This window comes from Meriones unguiculatus, chromosome 1, assembly GCF_030254825.1.
Source record: "Meriones unguiculatus strain TT.TT164.6M chromosome 1, Bangor_MerUng_6.1, whole genome shotgun sequence".
NCBI classification, from domain to species: Eukaryota; Metazoa; Chordata; class Mammalia; order Rodentia; family Muridae; genus Meriones; species Meriones unguiculatus.
The window spans coordinates 20495304-20513559 of NC_083349.1; the positions used below are offsets into that span (position 1 = coordinate 20495304).

Below are 18256 nucleotides of genomic sequence, written 5' to 3' on the forward strand. Positions count from 1 at the left end.
ACCACGAAATGTGCCAACACAGCAGAGATTAGCCCAACTCGCCAATGTGAGGGAAATTCCTCGGGCAGACTGGCTGAAGGGGCTCAAGTGACTAGGTGGCCTAAGTCGCAAGCTGCTGACCAGGCACCCGTAGGCCAGCTCTCCAAGTGCTGACAGGGCAGACCAGGCCTCACCATTCACTGGAATTTATTATCAGTGTCCCAGAGCTGCTACCATGCTGCCTGATTGAGGTGTGAGAACAGCTGTAAACATGATCAGGGCATGGGGCCTGAGTAGGTGTGTCATCAGTCCACGGTGGCCAGGCTGGCAACGGTACCCTTCTGGGCTGCTGCGGCATCACTGGAGGCTGCCGTTCTGCACCATCTGCAGATACTCCTTGTACAGTTTCTCCTGGGCTTCAAAGAGCTTCTTCAGCTTCTTGGCCTGCCCCTTGCTCAGCTCTTTGCCTTCATTGTCATGGGTAGGCAGACCCTGCAAAGACCACATAGATGCCATCAGTTCCCTCTGCCCTTCAGTCCCCATCCCTGCTGACAGGAAACACCTCTCTCCCTGACTTGGCCATATCTATCTGGTGTGGTTTTGAGATAGGGAACAGATCTCAAGATAGAGGCTGGTTGTGTAGTGGTGGCACATGCCTTTAATCCTCGTACTTGAGAGGCAGAGGCAGATCTCAGAGTTTGAGGCCAGCCTGGTCTACAGAGTTACACAGAGAAACTCTGTCTTGAAAAACACAAAAACAAAGCAAAACATAGGTGCTGGCTTCAAGCTTGAGATCCTCCTGCCTCCAAAGTGTTGGGATCACAGGTATGTGTCGCTGCAGCTCTCTGTGGTTGGCTGGTCACCACCCTCTCTGGCAGTGAGGTTCTAGGGGCTGAGACTGGAGAAGAATCTGGAGCACTCTTTTCAGGGTGAGGAGCAAAGTCTCTCTCACGCCTATAACTTCTCAGCTCAGAGGTGGCCAGGCAATTATGTAGTGATCAATCTGAGAGCCCATAGAGAGACACCTAAGGGACAAAAGACACCTCCAGGGAGGGGGCAAGGCCATTGGGAGGGTCCCTGAAGAACTTACAGATTCTTTTTTCTGTAACATTAAACTGGGACTGGGGTCACAGCCTCCAGTGCCAGGGACCAGAGCTCACCACATAAATGGCAGACAGCCTAGGTTAGCCTTTGCCTTGATAGGAGCTGGGTGGTCCCAGATGGAGGCCCACTCCAAACAGGAAACCCACTGGCTCAAGGCCAAAAGTTCCTGGACTCCAGCTTGGAGAATGAAGAGTGAGGGGTTGTCTTACATTTTCATCAAACTTGGAATACTTGTTGCTTTCTGACAGGAACATCTCATTGGGTGGAGTCTTCATCTTGGCCAGCTTTGCTGCCTGGAGCACACAACATACACACAAGCATGTATGTCATAGTCAAAGCAGTACACAGTCCTGCCCACAGCCATGCTGCCAACTCTATCTCCTCCACCACATGGCTTCCATGCCCTTAAACTCAACATTAGGAGGCAGGAAGACTGGAGGGAAACCAAAAGCAGGGAGCCAAAGACCACCTAAGCATCCACTCCAGAGGCCTGGAGGAACGCAGCAATCCTCAGGTGGCAGGACTATGGAACTGCTGGCACTGGGACCCTCCAAAGACACTCTGTCCTCTGCTGATGCCAGGGCACCATCCGAGGGGTGGAGGCCGAGGCCAGCTCCCTCTGGGAGGCTCCACAGGGTGCCTGGTCCAAGCCCAAAGAAGGCACAGAGAACTGTGTGGCAGGCGCCAAAGTGTGATTTTTGCCCAGGAGACCCTGCCCCCCAAACAGACAAGTGAAACAGTTACTTCTTGTTCCTGTTTCTTCCTGGACGCCTCCTCTTTCTTTCTTCTCTTCTCTTCTTCAGCCTAGGGAAGCAGCACATGCCTGAGATGTGTTCTTGAGCCCACCCTGCTGTCCTGCCAGGCCCTACCTGCGCGGTGCTTGTCCTTAACCCTCAATGTCAGCTCTCAGACTCCCAACTATCAACTCTGCTCCTCTCCCAAAGGTCCCTGGGAGAGCTGCTCTGAGTCTCTTCTCTAAGCTATTATCTTCCCAACATGCTGCCTGCCTGTTCCTGGCCCATGATGCAAAGGACTCCAAGGTGTCCATTCACTGCACCAGGTCTTTTTTTGTTCATTTGTTTTTTTTGAAACAGTGTCTTGTTATATAGCTCAGGTAAGTCTGCAATTCATAGTAATTCTCCTGCCTCAGCCTCCTGGGTACTGAGGTTAGAGATATACATCACTATACTTACTACAACAATACATTTCTGTTCTTTCTCAAATTTGATACCCAAGTCCTCATGTAGGAGCCTTCTCCGTTGCTGAGAACGGGGACAGGGAGAGGGACACTTAGAGGACAAGCAGACCGAGAAGGGCAAATGGCAGCACCCAGGACACTTGGCACCAGATGAAGCCAGGTGGCACACACATGCTTCCTAAGTGGTGAGCTTCACTTTAGCTGAGGGATCCTTTTTAAGAACAGGTCGCTTGTTCCAGACAGTAGTGTCTTTCCTGTCAGGGCTGCCATTCAAGGGCTGTCGGCCTCAACAAGGTGACAAAGAAGCTATCACCTCACTGAACATGCCAAGTTCTTGTAGGCTATGCTCCAGAGGTATGTGGCTTCATGCCCTGGAACTGATCAAGGACTCCAAGGCCAAGTGGGCACTCAAACTCATCAAGAAGAGGGTGGAGCCTTTAGAGTCAACTCACTTGCTGCTCTTGTAAAGGAACAGAGTTTTATTCCTAGCACCCTTTTCAGGTGGGCCACGACCACCTGTTAACTCCAGTTCCATGGGGATCTGATACCTTCTTCTGGTTTCCGTGGACACCTACACACATGTGGCATATACTCATTCAGACTTGGACATAAATAAGAATAAAAATCAATCTTTAAAAAGGGATGGGGGCTGGAAGATGGCTTAGGAGTGCACAGTACTCACTGTTCTTTAGAAGGCCCAAAAGGCTTCCTAGCACCAATGTCAGGACCCAGTGTCCTTTTCTGGCTTCTATAGACATCTGTGGCATATTCTCACGTATATACACATAACTAGAAATGCTTTTTTAAAGGGTTGGGATGTATAACCAAGAGAAACCAGGAGGAACTGAGAAAAACCAGCAGCCATGAGAAAAGCTGCACTAAGGGCTGAGCCACCCTGCCTACTGTCACCCCCAATAAATATTCACACCACATTAAAATAAATAAATAAACAAACAACACACACACACTCACACACACACACACACACACACACACACACACACACACACACGGGCACACACGCACACATATATATATATTGGTTTTTCCAGACAGGAGTTCTCTGTGTAGCTTTGGCTGCCCTGGACTTTGCAGACCAGGCTGGCCCTGAATTCACATAGATTCACCTGCCTTTGCCTGCCTGAGTGCTGGGATTACGGGTGTGCACCACCACACCTGGCTACTAGATAAAAATTTAAGAAACAACAGTAACAACAGGTCACTTGAAATGGGAATGGTGGTGCATCCCTGTAATCCTAGCACTTGGGAGGAGAAAGCAGGAGAATTAAGAGTTCAAAGCCAGCGTTGGCTAAATCCTGAGCCTGAGATAAAAGAGACCCTGTTTCAACAAAACACCATAGACTAAAAGGCTGACTCCACCCCTGCAGGGAGCCGTGACTCCAGCAGCCTGCTTTGATATTTAAATCTCGGTGGAGAGATGGCTTTTAGGAGTCCTTTACTAATGGCAGAGAAGAACTTGCAAATCCATCTCCTTTTGTTTGTGATGGCAGGTGGGATAGCTTGTGAGGGTCACACCTCTTCCTCAGGCTCCTTGTGCAAACCTATTGTTCTGAGATGTTTTACTGGCTAAAAGTAACTCCAAAAATAAAGAGGTCAGAGGGCTGGAGGCAGAGACTTGAGACTTGCTGCTGGCACTGCTTGCTGCAGCAGCCTGCCTTTTGCTGTGGCTGTCTGGACCTTTAAAAAGTTTCCTGTGTGCTGTGTGTTTATTTTATTAATATTAATCCTCACTCCCAACTCAAGAACCGTTCGACTCTGCCCGGCTGGCTCCAGCACACCCCTGCCCCCTTTATATTTTGTGGAGACAAGCTCACACTATGTAGCCTTGGCTGGCCTAGAATGAACTATGTAAACCCAGCTGGTCTCATGGAGATTCACAGCAGAGATAACCTGCTTCTGTATCCAGAGTGTTGGGATTAAAGGAAGGTACCACCACACCCAGACACGGGGTCCCTTTTCTGAAGTAGTTATCTACCCAGTTAACTTTTCTTCATGATTTTTTTTTGGGGGGGAGTGGAGGGTGGTTTCAAGATAGGATTTTAGCCCTATTAGCTGGTCTGGAACTTGTTCTGTAGAACAGGCTGGCCTCAAATTCAGAGATCCTCCTGCCTTTACCTCCCATGTACCGGGATTAAAGGTATGTAACACCATTATTTTACGGCTATGAGTGTTCTCTCTGCTCGTCTGCCTGCATACCAAAAGAGGGCATCAGATCACATTACAGATGGTCGTGAGCCATCTTATGGGTGCTAGGAATTGAACTGAGGACCTCTGGAAAACGAACCAGTGTTCCTAACTGCCAAGCCATCTCTCCAGCCCCAAACATCCTTTTTTTTTTTTTTAATTTTATGTACATTGGTGTTTGACTGCATGTATGTCTATGTGAGGGTGTCAGATCCCCTGTCAGACAGTTGTGAATTGCCATGTGGGTGCTGGGAACTGAACCCGGATCCTCTGGAAGTGTAGTCAGTGTTCTTAACTGCTGAGCCATCTCTCCAGTCCCCAAACATCCATTCTTAAAACAACAGAAAAATCCAAAAGTGTTAGTGTTTTCATTTTCAGTGAAGTCAAGCTCCACCTCTTCACCTTTACTAACCCTTTTCTTTTCTTCCTTCTCTTTCAGTAGAGTGTCTCTGTCCACCAACTTCACCACTGTTGGCAGTCCTGAAAGCAGATAATCAGTGAGACGCAGGGACTGTGGAGCAGCCCGCTGGCCCTGAGCCTGTGGGCCAGGGCCACCAACCGCTCCTGCATAGAGATCTGGGAGACCCTACCTCCTGGCTCACACAGACAAAATCGATGCCAGGTGAAGAAAACTGGTAAAAAGATAACAAAACAGGGCTGGGTTGCAGATCAGGGGTAGAATGCTTGCCTAGCTCTGTTCGAAGCCCTGTAATTTCATCCCAGCATTGCAAAAACACAAAACCATGGTAAAATAGGAAGGCTTTGCCTGTTTGAAGTCATTAAATTCTTTAGCAGGCATACTGGCTTATACCTGCAATCCTAGCACTTGGGAGGCTGAGTCAGGAGGACTGCTATGAGTTGAAGCCTAGCTTGGGCGATACAATAAGATGCTGTCTCAAAAGACTGTACTTTCCACTGTCTTTTTTCTTCTTATCGGGAAAAACGATACTTCTGGAGTGCTTAGCAAACCCTTGGAAGGAAATGAACAGCATGCTCACATCAGCCATTGCTGTCAACCACCTTCAGATAAGCACAAGTGGCCTCCAACAAGCTCTTCCTTCCTACCCTGCATGACTCTTTGAATATTAAAAAGTTGGATTTTTTTTTCCTGTATAGTAAAAGGCTCTACAAAGTCAGAAAGCATGCAGTGAGACTGGGGTACATGAAGCTGCCTCCCCCAAGAGTGTGAGAAAAGGCAGGTCACCTGCAAGTAGAAAACGAGTAACATCTGCTCAGGTCCCTGGTGGAAATGAACCTGTCACCATAACAGGTAATGAGCTAAGCCTCCTGAGATGGGGTAAGGGAGCAGGGAACACCTGAGAAGACACCTACTCTGCCTGGGGTTCTTCAGCCACGCATGAGGAATGTGCTGGTGCCCCTGAACCCCTAGACTACTGCTGTCCCACATTCCCTCCTAGCATCCTTCTCACCACCCACCTATGCCCAGCTGATCGCCCTGTTCACAGAAAGCAGATCACTCACCTTCATGGTCTTCAAACCGCACCCCAAGCTCAGGCAGGATGTCATCCCGGAGGGCATCACTGAGCTGCAGAACCTCAAGGACTGTAAGCAAGAAAGAGCAGCTCCCATAGACTTCAGAAAACATAGGGCCCCCAAACCCATGCTTCCTCCAGTGTTGGCGAGTGGGTAGCGGCTGCCAGATCTCAAGAGAAGCCAGGGAAGCCAGGAGGCTACCCATGCCACCACTGGCACAGAAGTCCAAGGTACAGCAAGGCCCACAGCCACCTTTATGGTGAGCCCATAGGGTCTAATGAGGACAGTCAGCTGTTCTAGCACTACAGACTAGTGCTGCGAGCCAGGACCTGTCTGACAACATTCTGTGGACTGCTCCCAGAGGCACTGAGGAGGGAGAAGTCTGGCTGTCCTGAGCCAGGTGTGGACAAGTTTTGTTCCACAATGACAAGGCTCTATAACATCCAAAACTATGGTCATCACCAGCCTGGCTCAGCACTGAGGCCATGTCCCCTCAGGCATGTCTCTAGTTCAATGCTACACTTATTCCGGAACTCTGCCCTGAGTCATCCTGATGTCCTAAAGGGCTCCTCCCTCCCCTAACATTGTCACCTCACACACTAGCCACAGACCCACCTCAGCAGTCTTGTCATACGTCTGGGGGCTAAGAGCTCCTTGGCTGCTTGGTAAGATTCAGCAACCGATCCCCTCCAGCTCTGAATGCCCTACCAAATCAGAATGTAATCAGAGTAAAGGGTGTCCAGGGTTCAGACGCGGTCTTGTGTAGCCCTCCAGTTGCTGCTCGTCTCACTTGGAGGTATGAGTCTAGTCTGATCACCAGGTGAAGATATGGAGGGGTCATAGACAGGGAAAGGGACCTGCACACTACCTCAGAGATGATACTGGATTTGGCTCACAGGGAGCTTGTTGAGCCTGGTCAGACCTGGCCCAGTCACCACAACAAGTGGCTGCTCCAAGGCTGAGTCAGAACACGCAGCAGAGACTGAGAGGAAAAGAGCAAGAGATAGAGAAGCCAAGCAAACAGAGCAGATGGGAATCAAAGGACTGTGGGTGTGGCCAGTCACTGAAGGCTTGAACATTCCTAACCTCTGAGTTGGTTTCTCTGTTGGTGCTAGTACTTTCAATGACCAAGGGCATTACCCTTCTCTGTGGAGGGCAAAAGGACAGCCACTGGAAAGCCAAAAACTCAAGGGAATGGACTTTGTAAGGCCAGCATCATGGTCCATAAGAGACACAGCACAGGTTCTCTTATCTGCTCAGGCTCACACTCCAATTCCCACTGCACTTAGGAACCCAGAGTCCTAAAGGCTTTGATCCTAGATGGTTCTTATGCCTTTTCCTGATGGAAATGTACCCAAGGGTGTCAGACTAGTTCTACGGCCACAACCTCACAGAGCTGCGGCATGTGAAATAAGACAGCACAGGTCAGTCAGGCTGCCAGCTCTGTGTACAGGATCTTTCTACTGAGGCAAACTCTGCTTAGAACTATGAACGTCTGCAGTCTGTGGGCTCCTTTCAGGTTGGCCTTAGTTAGCTTCATCACCACCACCAAAACATGTAAGTAAACACAAAAAATTAAAAAATGACAGAAGGCCAGGCAGTGGTGGTGCACACCTTTAACCCCAGCACTCCGGAGGCAGAGGCAGGCACATCTGAGTTCGAGGCCAGCCTGGTCTATAGAGCGAGTTCTAGGACAGCCAAGACTACACAGAGAAACAAAACAAAACAAAAAAAAAAAAAAAACAAAAACAAAAAAAACAAAAAAAAGAAAAGAAAAAAGAAAAAAGAGGGCTGGGGACAGAAGCATGAGGAGCCACATTCGAATCCTAGCACCCATGAAAAAAGCCAGGTGTGATGCTGTGAGCTTATAATCCTAGCACCAGAGAGATGGCTCCCTGCTACTTGCTGGCCCATCAGCCATGCTGAATTGGCAAACCTCAGGTCTTAGTCAGAGAATCTGTCTCATAGGTGGATGGTTCCTAAAGAACAACACTAAAACATGCATGCAAAAAGGCACACACACATTTTTAAGTGGGGGAGGGGGAGAGAGAGGAGAGAGAGAGAGAAGGCAGAGAGAGATTGATCCAGAAAATGGAGGAGATAGGAAACCAGAACCTGTGCACATGGCACAGCTCAGAACCCACGGATAAGCTGGCATCTCCTTAGTTATTGCCATTAGGGACTCAGGCACCCCACACTCCCACTTCTATGGGCAAGCCTAGAAAAACTGAAATCCATTTCCAGTGAGTGCCTGGGTGCTGTCATTAGCAGTACCATTCACAAATACTATCAAATGGAGCGAAGAGAAAGTGAGATCTAAGAACAGGAGGCAGCAATCCACCAAGCCTTGAGAAGGAACAAAACACATGCCAGCTCCGGCACATACAGACCTCAAATATGCCATCTTCCATAAAAGGCCAGAATGGGGCAGTTGGCGGCAGCAGCAGCAACACTGTGACAGTGAGGGGTGCACTCTGGGGAGATAGGGGCGGTGGAGCCGCACAAGGAGTCCTGCACCGAATGCTGAGAGCTGATCTGAAGATTACTTTTGTAATACTCTATCAACCTTAATAAATTATGTCTGCCTGAACTCAGTCAGAGGTCTGAGGCCTGCTACTGTCACCTACATGACTCACAGAGGATATAGCCCAGGCCGCTGGGGTGCCATGGAAGTTTAGGTTTGAAACTGGCTGCTGATCTGAGACCAGGATGGAAGCCAACTGGAGGACTGGGCAGTCCTGAGTTGGAGGCCTTGCCACGGCCAACAGCATTCCTGCTGAGAAGCACACTCTCCAGTGTCTCAAGCCTGGGTCACCAGTAACAGGAGACCAGTGCAAACCAAAGAGCAAGAGGGTTGCTGGCTGTGCATAGAGCCCTCTATCTTGCGTCCATTAGAACAAGAGCTATGCAGATACCTGGCCTCAGGCCCAAGGAAGGGTTCTGCCTGAGATGTTCCAAGTCAAAAGAAACTCTGCCTCAGTACAAAGCTGCCCTGAGGGGGTCAGCGGAATAAGGCAGGTCCAGCTGGGGCTACACAGCTTACAGCCCATGGGCAGCTATCACTGATAGCCCAGCAGGGGGTAAACAGCAAGGGTGAGGTACCCTAACAGGCCTCACCTTTCTTCTCTCGAGCAATCTTCCGCACCCCTTCTCTGAATTCCGATAATACTTGCAGGTAGGGCATGACTGTAGATTCGAGCTGTTGGAAAAAAACGGATTTGAGTCACAGGAGTGATTGTTGAATTTATAACCAAATACCTAACAATTCAGTGGCTATGCCACAGAATACATGCTGCCATACCCTGTGTCCTAAAGCCCACAAGTTCTTGTCATGCCACGTGGTATGAGAGTGACATGTGCTGGAGTGGAGCTAGACCCTATCTCCTGCCTTCTTGGATGGCTTCAAGAAGACACAGACAACCTTAGCTCCTAGTACCTAATAAAGGTGTTGTGGGCCAGGGAGCAAAAATCACCTTTAGGCTTCCAGCAGGATACACTTCAGCAGACACTGCTGACACAATATGTTTTCCTCAGGACAGACACAGTTGCCAGAAACCTGTCCTTGCCATTTCCAATGGGCTGTCAGGAGAAGCCATTTGTGTTCATTTGGGCATTTGGGCACAGACCATTTGGGCCTGCTGAGGACTAGCCATCTTATTACTTTACATGCCCAATAACAAAGGCTCACTACTTACAATGACACTGAGGAAAAAAGGATCTAGAGGCACACTAGGCAAGATCCAAACAGGAATCTGAATATAGAACTATCTTACAGTGTGTTTCTCTATCTCCACGCCCAAAAAGGTCTGGGGCTTCTGAGTAGGCTCTCCCTGTGTCTCAATTACACAGTAGCTGCAGAGCCAAGATAAAGAGGTGGGAGAAGCACTGGCTAGAAGGCAAGGGAGCCCTGAAGTCTGAGCTAACTAGGCCTGGCCTTCCACCAGACAGACAAGGGAAACTGTCTCACTGCCACAGAGGCTCTGGACTTCTGGTGTGAGCTAGACCCCACCTCCAACCCCCTTGGACAGTTTAAACAGGCTAGTCACCATACAGCCAACCTTGGCTTCCAATAGGCCTCTTCGAGGAGGCATCCTGCTAAAAGGCAGGGTCTGCCTCTAAGAGTTCCGGGGCTGGCATCCTGCCGCCAGGCTTCCACCTGGGCACAAGAGGTTTTGGCTCAAGTGTGCCTCTCTGGCTCACACAGAATATTTAAACTTGGAAGTCAACCCCTAACCTTCACAGTGGGAGCTGTGGGAGAGAGGATGATTGGCCTCACAAGCTTACTACATTCATTTGTGCTGCTACTACTTACAGGGGGCTAATGAGACACCCAGGAATGCATGACGTCATCTATCTGAAGATGCCTCCCCAAGACCACAGCACCACTGGAGCGATGGCCCAACACTTTGGTGGCTTTGCAAAGGCTCCAAATTCAGTTCCTAGCATCTATATCGGGTGACTCACAACCACCTGTAACTCCAGCTCCAGGGAATCTGATGCCTTCCTCTGAGGGCACCTGTATTCTATGCAAATACCCATCCCCCCATACACACAAGTAAAAAAAAGTGTCTGAAGTATTGGCACATGCCTTTAATCCCAGCACTTGGGAGGCAGAAGCAAGCAGATCTCTGTTGAGTTCAGGGCCAGCCTGGTCTACACAGAAAAACACTGTCTCAAGACAAAAGAAAAAAGAAAGCTGGCAGTGTTTTTGTTAAGAGGACAGAGGAGCCATGTGTGAATGTCTAAAAAGCCCCAGCAGTGTTCTCATGTGGGCAGGTCTAGAAGCCACCACAGCCAATAGCTCACACTGAGGCCTCTTCCTTCATGGGAGCTGGGCTCAAGAGCTAAAAGCCCCGTGTGGAGGAGGGGCCTCTTGGGTTGCTCATCTATTGGTAGGAAGCAGCTCTGAGACAGCTTTGTCTTTCCATTTGTACTGAGCTACTGTTTGTATTAGCATAGCAGATGTTCCATCTAAATATTTATATACACTTTCTTAATACTGTAAAGTGTGCTTTCTGCAGGAGTGGGGGAATCTTAAATAAGCTGTCCTCATGTTGTAAAGGGACATAACTGATGTGTGTCCATTAGCACGCTAGACCTGCAAATGCTGAAGGCAGCTGTGGACCACGGGTCTGTTCTAACAGGGGCCTCTTTGCATGCTTAGACATACACAGATGCTCTGTGGGACCATGGCTTTCCACCTTCTTGGCACTAGCTGCTGGAACAGAGGCTCAAGCTGTGTAGTGGCCTCTGGGCTGGTAGGAGAACCGGATCTGGCCTGTCATGGGCTTCTGCCCAGCTCTGTGGGTCAAAGAGCAATAGTGGGAATCCCCTCAGGGTATCATTGTGGTATGTGAAAATGTGACCTTTAGGAGAGTGTCCAGTGATTACAGCATCCACACTCCACATTCTCAGTGGCTTGAATAGGAACAGCCCCCATAGACTCATGTGTTTGAATGCTTGACCCATAGGGAGTGGCCTTGTTGGAGGAAGTGTGTCACTGTGGGGGAGGGCTTTGAGGTCTCCTACACTCAAGCTATGCCCAGTGTGGCACAGTCTTCTCCGACACCATGTCTGCCTGCATGTTGCCCTGTCTCCCAACATGATAATGGACTAAATCTCTGAACTGTAAGCCAGCCCCAATTAAATGTTGTTGTTGTTTTTATTAAATTTTGGGGACAGGGTTTTTCTGTGTAGTCTTGGATGTCCTGGAATTCACATTGTAGACCAGGCTGGCCTCAAACTCAGAGATCCACTTGCTTCTGCCTCTGAAGTGCTTGCTGTGATTAAGGTGCTACATTACCACACCCGAAAATGTTTTCTTTGTAAGAGTTGCTGTAGTCATCTCTCTTTACAGTAATAGAAATCTTAACTAAGACACTCAGGCTGAAATATCTGGAGGAGAAACAAATTGTATATTTGTATTGGACATGTACCATTATTTCCCAAACTATACAATGTAACCATCTGCACAGCAATTTTTTTTTTTTTCCTTTTAGGAGACAGGGTTCTCTGTGCAGTCCTGACTATTCAGGAACTCACTCTGGCCTTGAACTCAGAGATCCTTCTGTCTCTGCCTCCTGAGGCTGGGATTAAAGGTGTATACCACCAAGGCCCAGCTCTGTACAGCATTTATAACATGGAGATTCTATACAACCTAGAGGTGACTTAAATACAACCTAGAGAAGATAGTTGTTGGTGAGGTGCTATTAGACAAACATGAGGTCCTGAGTTTGATACCCAGCACCTACATAAAAAAGCCAGGGTGATGGGACATTCTTATGATCCCAAGGCTGGGGACGCAGAATCAGATGAATCCCTGGAGCTTGATGGCTAGCCAGCCTAGCCTAATTAGCAAGTCCCAGGTCAGTGAGACCCTGTCTCAAAAAACAAGGCAGGTGGCTTCTGAGCCTGACCTCTGACCTCTACACACACACACACACACACACACACACACACGTGCGCGCGCGCGCGCAGGCAGGCATGTACATATAATAGAGGAACTATTATGAAAAGGGAAAAGTGGCTTCAAGGCATGCAGCCAGTGGCACTGGCTGGGTGGCAGCAGCTGGCCACTTGAGGACTCTTACTTACATTCAGGTTGGTTCCAGGCCCACCAACTGGGAAACCCAGGGAGCTCTCCTCCTCTATGGCCCCAAAGATCTGAGGGAAGAAACAGAAGGGACTCAAACTGTGTGCAGGACGAACAGGATATACAGAGGTTAGGTGTCACCCGTGGCCAGTAGCTCAAGAACTGTCCTGACTTCTCTGGGGACAGGCAGCCAGGCCAGTCCCCACGACTGGCTAAGGAGAGGCAGGAAGGAGCAGCATCAATCCCTTTCCCAAGGTGCCTGCATCCACCCTGGCTCTGAGCTGTTGCTCCAACCCTCTTCCAGCTAGAAGCCACTGGAGGCTGATAACAAGGACAGAAGGGTGAGGCAGGGAAAGCCCCACTGGCCTAGAGGGGGTGGCCGGAGCCAGAAATGCTTTGCACAAGATGTGCTCAGAGCAGAAACCAACAGCTGTGACTACAGGTGGCTCTGAGGCTTTAACCACAACTCAGCCAGGCCTCAGACCAGAACGGGGTCAGGCAACAAGCAGCAGCTTCCTGCACCACCAGGAGCTGAGTTCCCACCACAGGCCTGTCGCAAGGCTCACTTTCAGCATGCGGGTGAGGTACAGGGCGATGTTCTCCAGCAGAACCCGACTGGGCCTCCTCCTTTCAGCCTTCCTGGCCGCTATGTAGAGGTTGCACTGACTGACCAAAGCCCGCATCTCTTCCATGACAGTGCGGGTGTCAACATTATCACACAGGGCTTCGTGAACTGCTGTCTTCTTGTCATAGAAGCTGAATGAGGAAGAGAAATGAAAGCAACATCAGGCCTGATGCTCCACCACAGAAGCTCTCCAGAGTCCAACAACCAGAGCCACTGCCATCAGCAGGCATTGTACTTCTGACAGGTGACAGGGCCTGGCCTCATCAGCTACCCAGGACAGGCCATGATGGAGAGACCCTCAGCCAGCACCCCCCCTCCACACAACCAATGAAAAGGTTCCACCTTACTTCTTATTGAGTTCCACTTCTTCCGCTTCCCACTTTTCAAACTGGCCAGTGATGTCTACAGGGGCTCGGAGGATGTCTTTCACGTTTAAAAAAAATTCCTAAAGTTACGGAAGTCAGGTTAATGACATCTGGACAGGCTTATACCTAGAGAGACTTGACATCCTACAGGTGTGATGTCACTTGAGGAGAAATCCATCAGCCCAATGCACACAATCCCAAAAGACACAGAACCCTTCTTTTTGGGACAGAAATGTGACATACTTCCTGGGAAGGAAGCCTGAGTCAGAATGAAGTGACCCACATGGAACATGGCCTTGACTTTGCAGATATCAGTTTCAGGAGGTGGCACTAAGTGGCCATCACTGTGCCCTTGCTTATGTCAGAAGATATACTACCCACAAGCCCTCTACCTCTGACAAGAACTGGGCACTCACGTTCATGAACTTTTCATACTGAAGTGCAGACTCCATAGTGTTGCTGGAATAGTCCAATGTGTCTTTCCAAGAGTGCATGAGGAATGCCAGCCGCAGCTGCCGTGCTGGGGAGCAGACACATAGCAGCTGTTATTCCCGAGCAGCTGCTGGTACCCATGCCACGGGTTTTTGCAGAAGCGGTGCTTACCTGAGTGCTTCTTCAAGGCATCTTTAATGGTGATGAAGTTTTTCAGTGACTTGGACATCTTGCAGCCTGCTATCGTCAGGTGGCCCGTGTGCAAGAAGTACCTGACCCAGCAGTCGTTTTCAAAGTAGGCCTGAGTGCAGAGAGACAGGAGGAAGGCTTGGGGGCTCTGGCAAGGCCTCACCTGTCCAGAGGTGCTGGACACTCAGTGTATAGCGTCTTGTTGCATGCACTGTGCATAAGACAGGTGTTGCCTCTAAAAGTGCGGCACCTGGGGCTTAGAGAGAATGTACTGATGACCCACCAGCAGGACACAACTGGTTTGAACCTAAGCCTGTCTGCCTGCGAAGGTCAAATTGTTACCACTGGGATTCAGACAAAATGACTGGGGCTCAGTTCTCCCTCAGTTCCTGACATGGATGCCAAGTTCATCATGAGACTCTTCCTGAGGTTGCTGCTGATGCCTCTCCAGCAGCGCAAGAAGGGCATCATGCCCCCCTTCTAGCAAGGCAACTCGTCTTTACCTACCTCTGACTGCGCCAGCTCATTGTCATGGTGGGGAAAGCGGAGGTCAAACCCTCCACCATGAATGTCCATTGAGGCTCCCAGGAGTGTGCCTGCCATAGCGGAACACTCTATGTGCCATCCTGGACGACCCTATGGAGACACAACGGGCCCTGTTCATCATTCCAAAACTGCCCAGGCCTTTACTACCTAAACAAATGATCTTTAAGCCTCTCAACCTAACTGCAACAGCTCAAAATCTTCACAGGGACAAACTAAGGGAAAATCTTTTTACACAGTTCAAAGTCAGTCTTGTGCTGTGGCTGAGCTAAAGCCCAGGAATGATTTCCAGATCCCCAAGCACTCAACAAGTGGCAATAGCCACATTCACCCAAGTCAAGGATGTCACATAGTCATCTAGACCTCCAGTGTCAAGAACATCAAGTTTGGGCTGGAGCAAAGGCTCAGAGGCTCTTCCACAGGTTCCGAGTTCAATTCCCAGTAACCACATGGTAGCTCACAACCATCTATAATGAGATCTGGTGTCATGCTCTAATGTTAAGGCATACATGCAAATAATGTATACATAATAAACAAATAAATAATTAAAAAAAAAAGAACATCAGCTTACATTCATGAAAACCCAGAGCAGAACCCTCCCCCAATCTGACTGCACTCCACTAACAGCTCAGGAAAACAAACTCTGAGAAGAGAAGCTGCTTATTCAGAGGCCTAGCATCCATGGGCTCTGCAGCTCTTCACTGTTCCAAAACCAGGTTCTGGTCCCAGCAGCGCCGCCCATCTTTTCCTAGCACTCACTAATGGAGCTGTGCTAGCAGCCCATGAGAGACAGCACCTTTTCTCACTGCCCCTGCTCCCAACAGCAGTTCACTCACTTTTCCCCAGGGGCAAGGCCAGGACGGCTCTCCTGGCTTGGAGGCCTTCCATAGGGCGAAGTCATTGGGAGAGCGTTTTTCACTGAGGCGGTCAGCGGAAATGCTCAGGTCACCTGTGAATGGTTAAGGGAATTGAACAGGGTCATTTAGTAGCAGGTGCCTGTAGGAGTGTCAACACCTCACCTCAAGTCACCCTGTGTGCCCAAGGCCAACCCTTCTTGTCAGCCAATTAACTTGTGACAGACATTGATACCAATTACTGCCTATCAGCTCTTAAGCCTAATTCTTAGCCAGAGCTTCAGCAGCTGTGGCTTCCTCGAGACACACCTCCCTCTTCAGCTGTGAACCCCATGTCTGTAGGAGAGGTCACTGCACTCTGGGCTGAAGCTACAGTGTGTGGCTCATTGGGGCACAGCTCAGGAAACCTGGCCCATGCAGATAGGAGCCCAGGGTCAACAGCACACATAGCTGCCAGCATGCTGCTTTCCAGAGGTGCAAAGGTGTGGCTGAGCTGCTGGATACCACTTTGTGGAAGCTGAGATCAGTGGTGACATTCCTTCTTGGATTCCTAAAGCACCTGGCAAAATGGCTGAGAAAGAGCAGGGTGCCTGCTAGGTGCATTTCCTGCCAGGTTCTCTGAGACCTCTCAGGGGTGGTGGGGGGAACCACTGGCCAGAATCACTTGAACAGCAGCACACAGATATAAGAAGGCTGGAGACCCAAGAGGATGGCACTGTCTCCAAGTACACAAAGGGCTTATAGATAGAGCTGCTGTAGAGATGGGGACCTGGTCCCCTACACTGAGGATGAAGTCTATGTTGGGGGGATAGATAGAATAAATGCCTTTCTTCCACCTCAGACTCAGGCCCTGGACTACAAGGGTCCACCTGATCCTTGCATTCATTCCCTGGAAAAGGAAGGACACTTGCTAGTTTAGGAGGCTAACTTGGGATTTAAGTGCAGCTCTATCTCTCAGGTTTGATGTCCCCAAGCTGTGGTGGGAGGGCATCCTGAAACACAAGCTCCAGGTGTGGGACATGCACTGAATGCGGAATGCTTGACAAGACTCCTGCCATCAATCCTGGCCCAGGGACAATCACTGTTACATTCTGGTGTGTTCATCTGCAGAGCGAAATTAATTTTTTCACGAAAAATGCAGATACACGCGGCACTCAGGACTGACCTCAGCCTGGCTCTAGTTCCTTCCTGCTAGTCCTCTGCCAGCAAGAAGTATCCAGAACCACAGCTCTTGAGCTATCCAACATGCTCTTTCAGCTCCCTTCTTTCACACAGGCTAGGCTAGTAGCCAGCTTTTCCATCAGTGTCTGTGGGGAAAGTCATTCACTAACCGCCCTTTACCATTTCCTTTCTCTCTACTTTTTTTTTTTCACAGTGTTACACCTGACTCTTATGCCCCAGGGTCTCCTTTCCTCTGAGGGACTCAGGAGTAGAAATCTCAGGTAGCTTGCCAGTCTCTCATCCCTGAAGTGTAGAGGCCTTGCACACTTGCACCTTGGTTAGGTGAGATTTCCTCTTGAGAAGAGGACTGTTTGGAACTAGCTCAGACTTGTTTCTGCACCTGGCCTGTGGTCAGGGAGTTTAAAGGGAAACATCCCAGAGAGTGGAAAAATGGCTCAGTGATTATGAGCACTGGCTGCTCTTTGAGAGGATCTGGGTTCGCTTCCCTGTAATCACATGGTAGCTCAAGACCATCTGTAACTCCATTTTCAGGGGATGATACCTTTACTTTCTGACCTTCTCGGGCACCAGGCACGCACATGGTGCACAGCCATACATGCATACAAATACTATACACATTAAAAACACAATTTAAAACGGGAAAGATGTTATTCGATTCCTTCAACCGCATCTCAGCATATTCAAAACTTGCTCTGCTAATAACTGTTGCCTACCCAAGCTCTTTGATTCCATAAAGTCTACAATCTGGCTCTAGGCATGTGTCAGTGTGTGGCCCTGGAGCCCTCTCAGTTTTATTGCGGTGGAGTCACCTTTTTAATACCAAACCACACACCTATCTACCACTGGGCCCAATACCAATATCAAACCGGCTTAGCTTATATCTTGCCAAGGTTTCCATGTTATTATATTGAGCTTTTCAATTCTGGTATTTCTTTAGAATACAGCCCTGAAGCTGATATTTCTATACAAAGCCTACATTGTTTTAGCTAGATTGACTTCTAGAAACAAGGGGGTCAGTGGGAGATGTAGCTGGCACAAAAGTAATTCCTCATCCTAAGAACAGTGTGCATTCTCAATCCTGGATTTTATGAGCCTGTCCTTAGCTTCACTGTAGGATAAACACTTCTGAGAAGTGTTTTCATGTGGTTCTGCCTGATCCAGGAAAACCTTGACACCTGTCTTTAAAACACTTGGAACAAGCCAGGCATAGTGGTACATTCCTTTAATGCCAGCACTGGGGAGGAAGAGGCAGGTGGATTTCTGTGAGTTAGAGGCCAGACTGGTCTCCAAAGTGAGTCCAGGACAACCAGGGCTACACAAAGAAGTACTGTCTCAAAAACCAAAAATAAATAAACTTGGAACAAGATCACCAAATACACATCACTGCACACATGTATAAGCCACGCATTTTGCCACAGGCTTTGGGGCCTCTGTGTCAGGACAGCTTATGGCCAGGCCCAGGGCCTCCTTGCCAAGTGCCTGTCACGGCAGCTG

At 49.3% G+C, this 18256-nt stretch overlaps 1 protein-coding gene across 6 annotated transcripts in view; it reads right to left on the reverse strand.

Moving 5' to 3' along the window:
* Window positions 1–169: 169 nt before the first annotated feature.
* Window positions 170–18256, reverse strand: part of Cars1 (cysteinyl-tRNA synthetase 1) — a 46721-nt gene continuing 28634 nt past the window's right edge. For all 6 annotated transcript variants that reach the window (XM_021633847.2, XM_021633857.2, XM_060383150.1 and 3 more), the window contains 13 exons: window positions 15563–15675; window positions 14691–14819; window positions 14166–14295; window positions 13979–14082; window positions 13545–13642; window positions 13139–13328; window positions 12575–12643; window positions 9098–9179; window positions 5969–6049; window positions 4899–4966; window positions 1828–1887; window positions 1293–1376; window positions 170–471 (listed from right to left, as the gene is read on the reverse strand). In XM_021633847.2, the coding sequence (XP_021489522.1) occupies window positions 337–471; window positions 1293–1376; window positions 1828–1887; window positions 4899–4966; window positions 5969–6049; window positions 9098–9179; window positions 12575–12643; window positions 13139–13328; window positions 13545–13642; window positions 13979–14082; window positions 14166–14295; window positions 14691–14819; window positions 15563–15675 (1343 nt within the window). In that variant the 3' untranslated portion in view covers window positions 170–336. The remainder of the gene's footprint in view (window positions 472–1292; window positions 1377–1827; window positions 1888–4898; window positions 4967–5968; window positions 6050–9097; window positions 9180–12574; window positions 12644–13138; window positions 13329–13544; window positions 13643–13978; window positions 14083–14165; window positions 14296–14690; window positions 14820–15562; window positions 15676–18256) is intronic.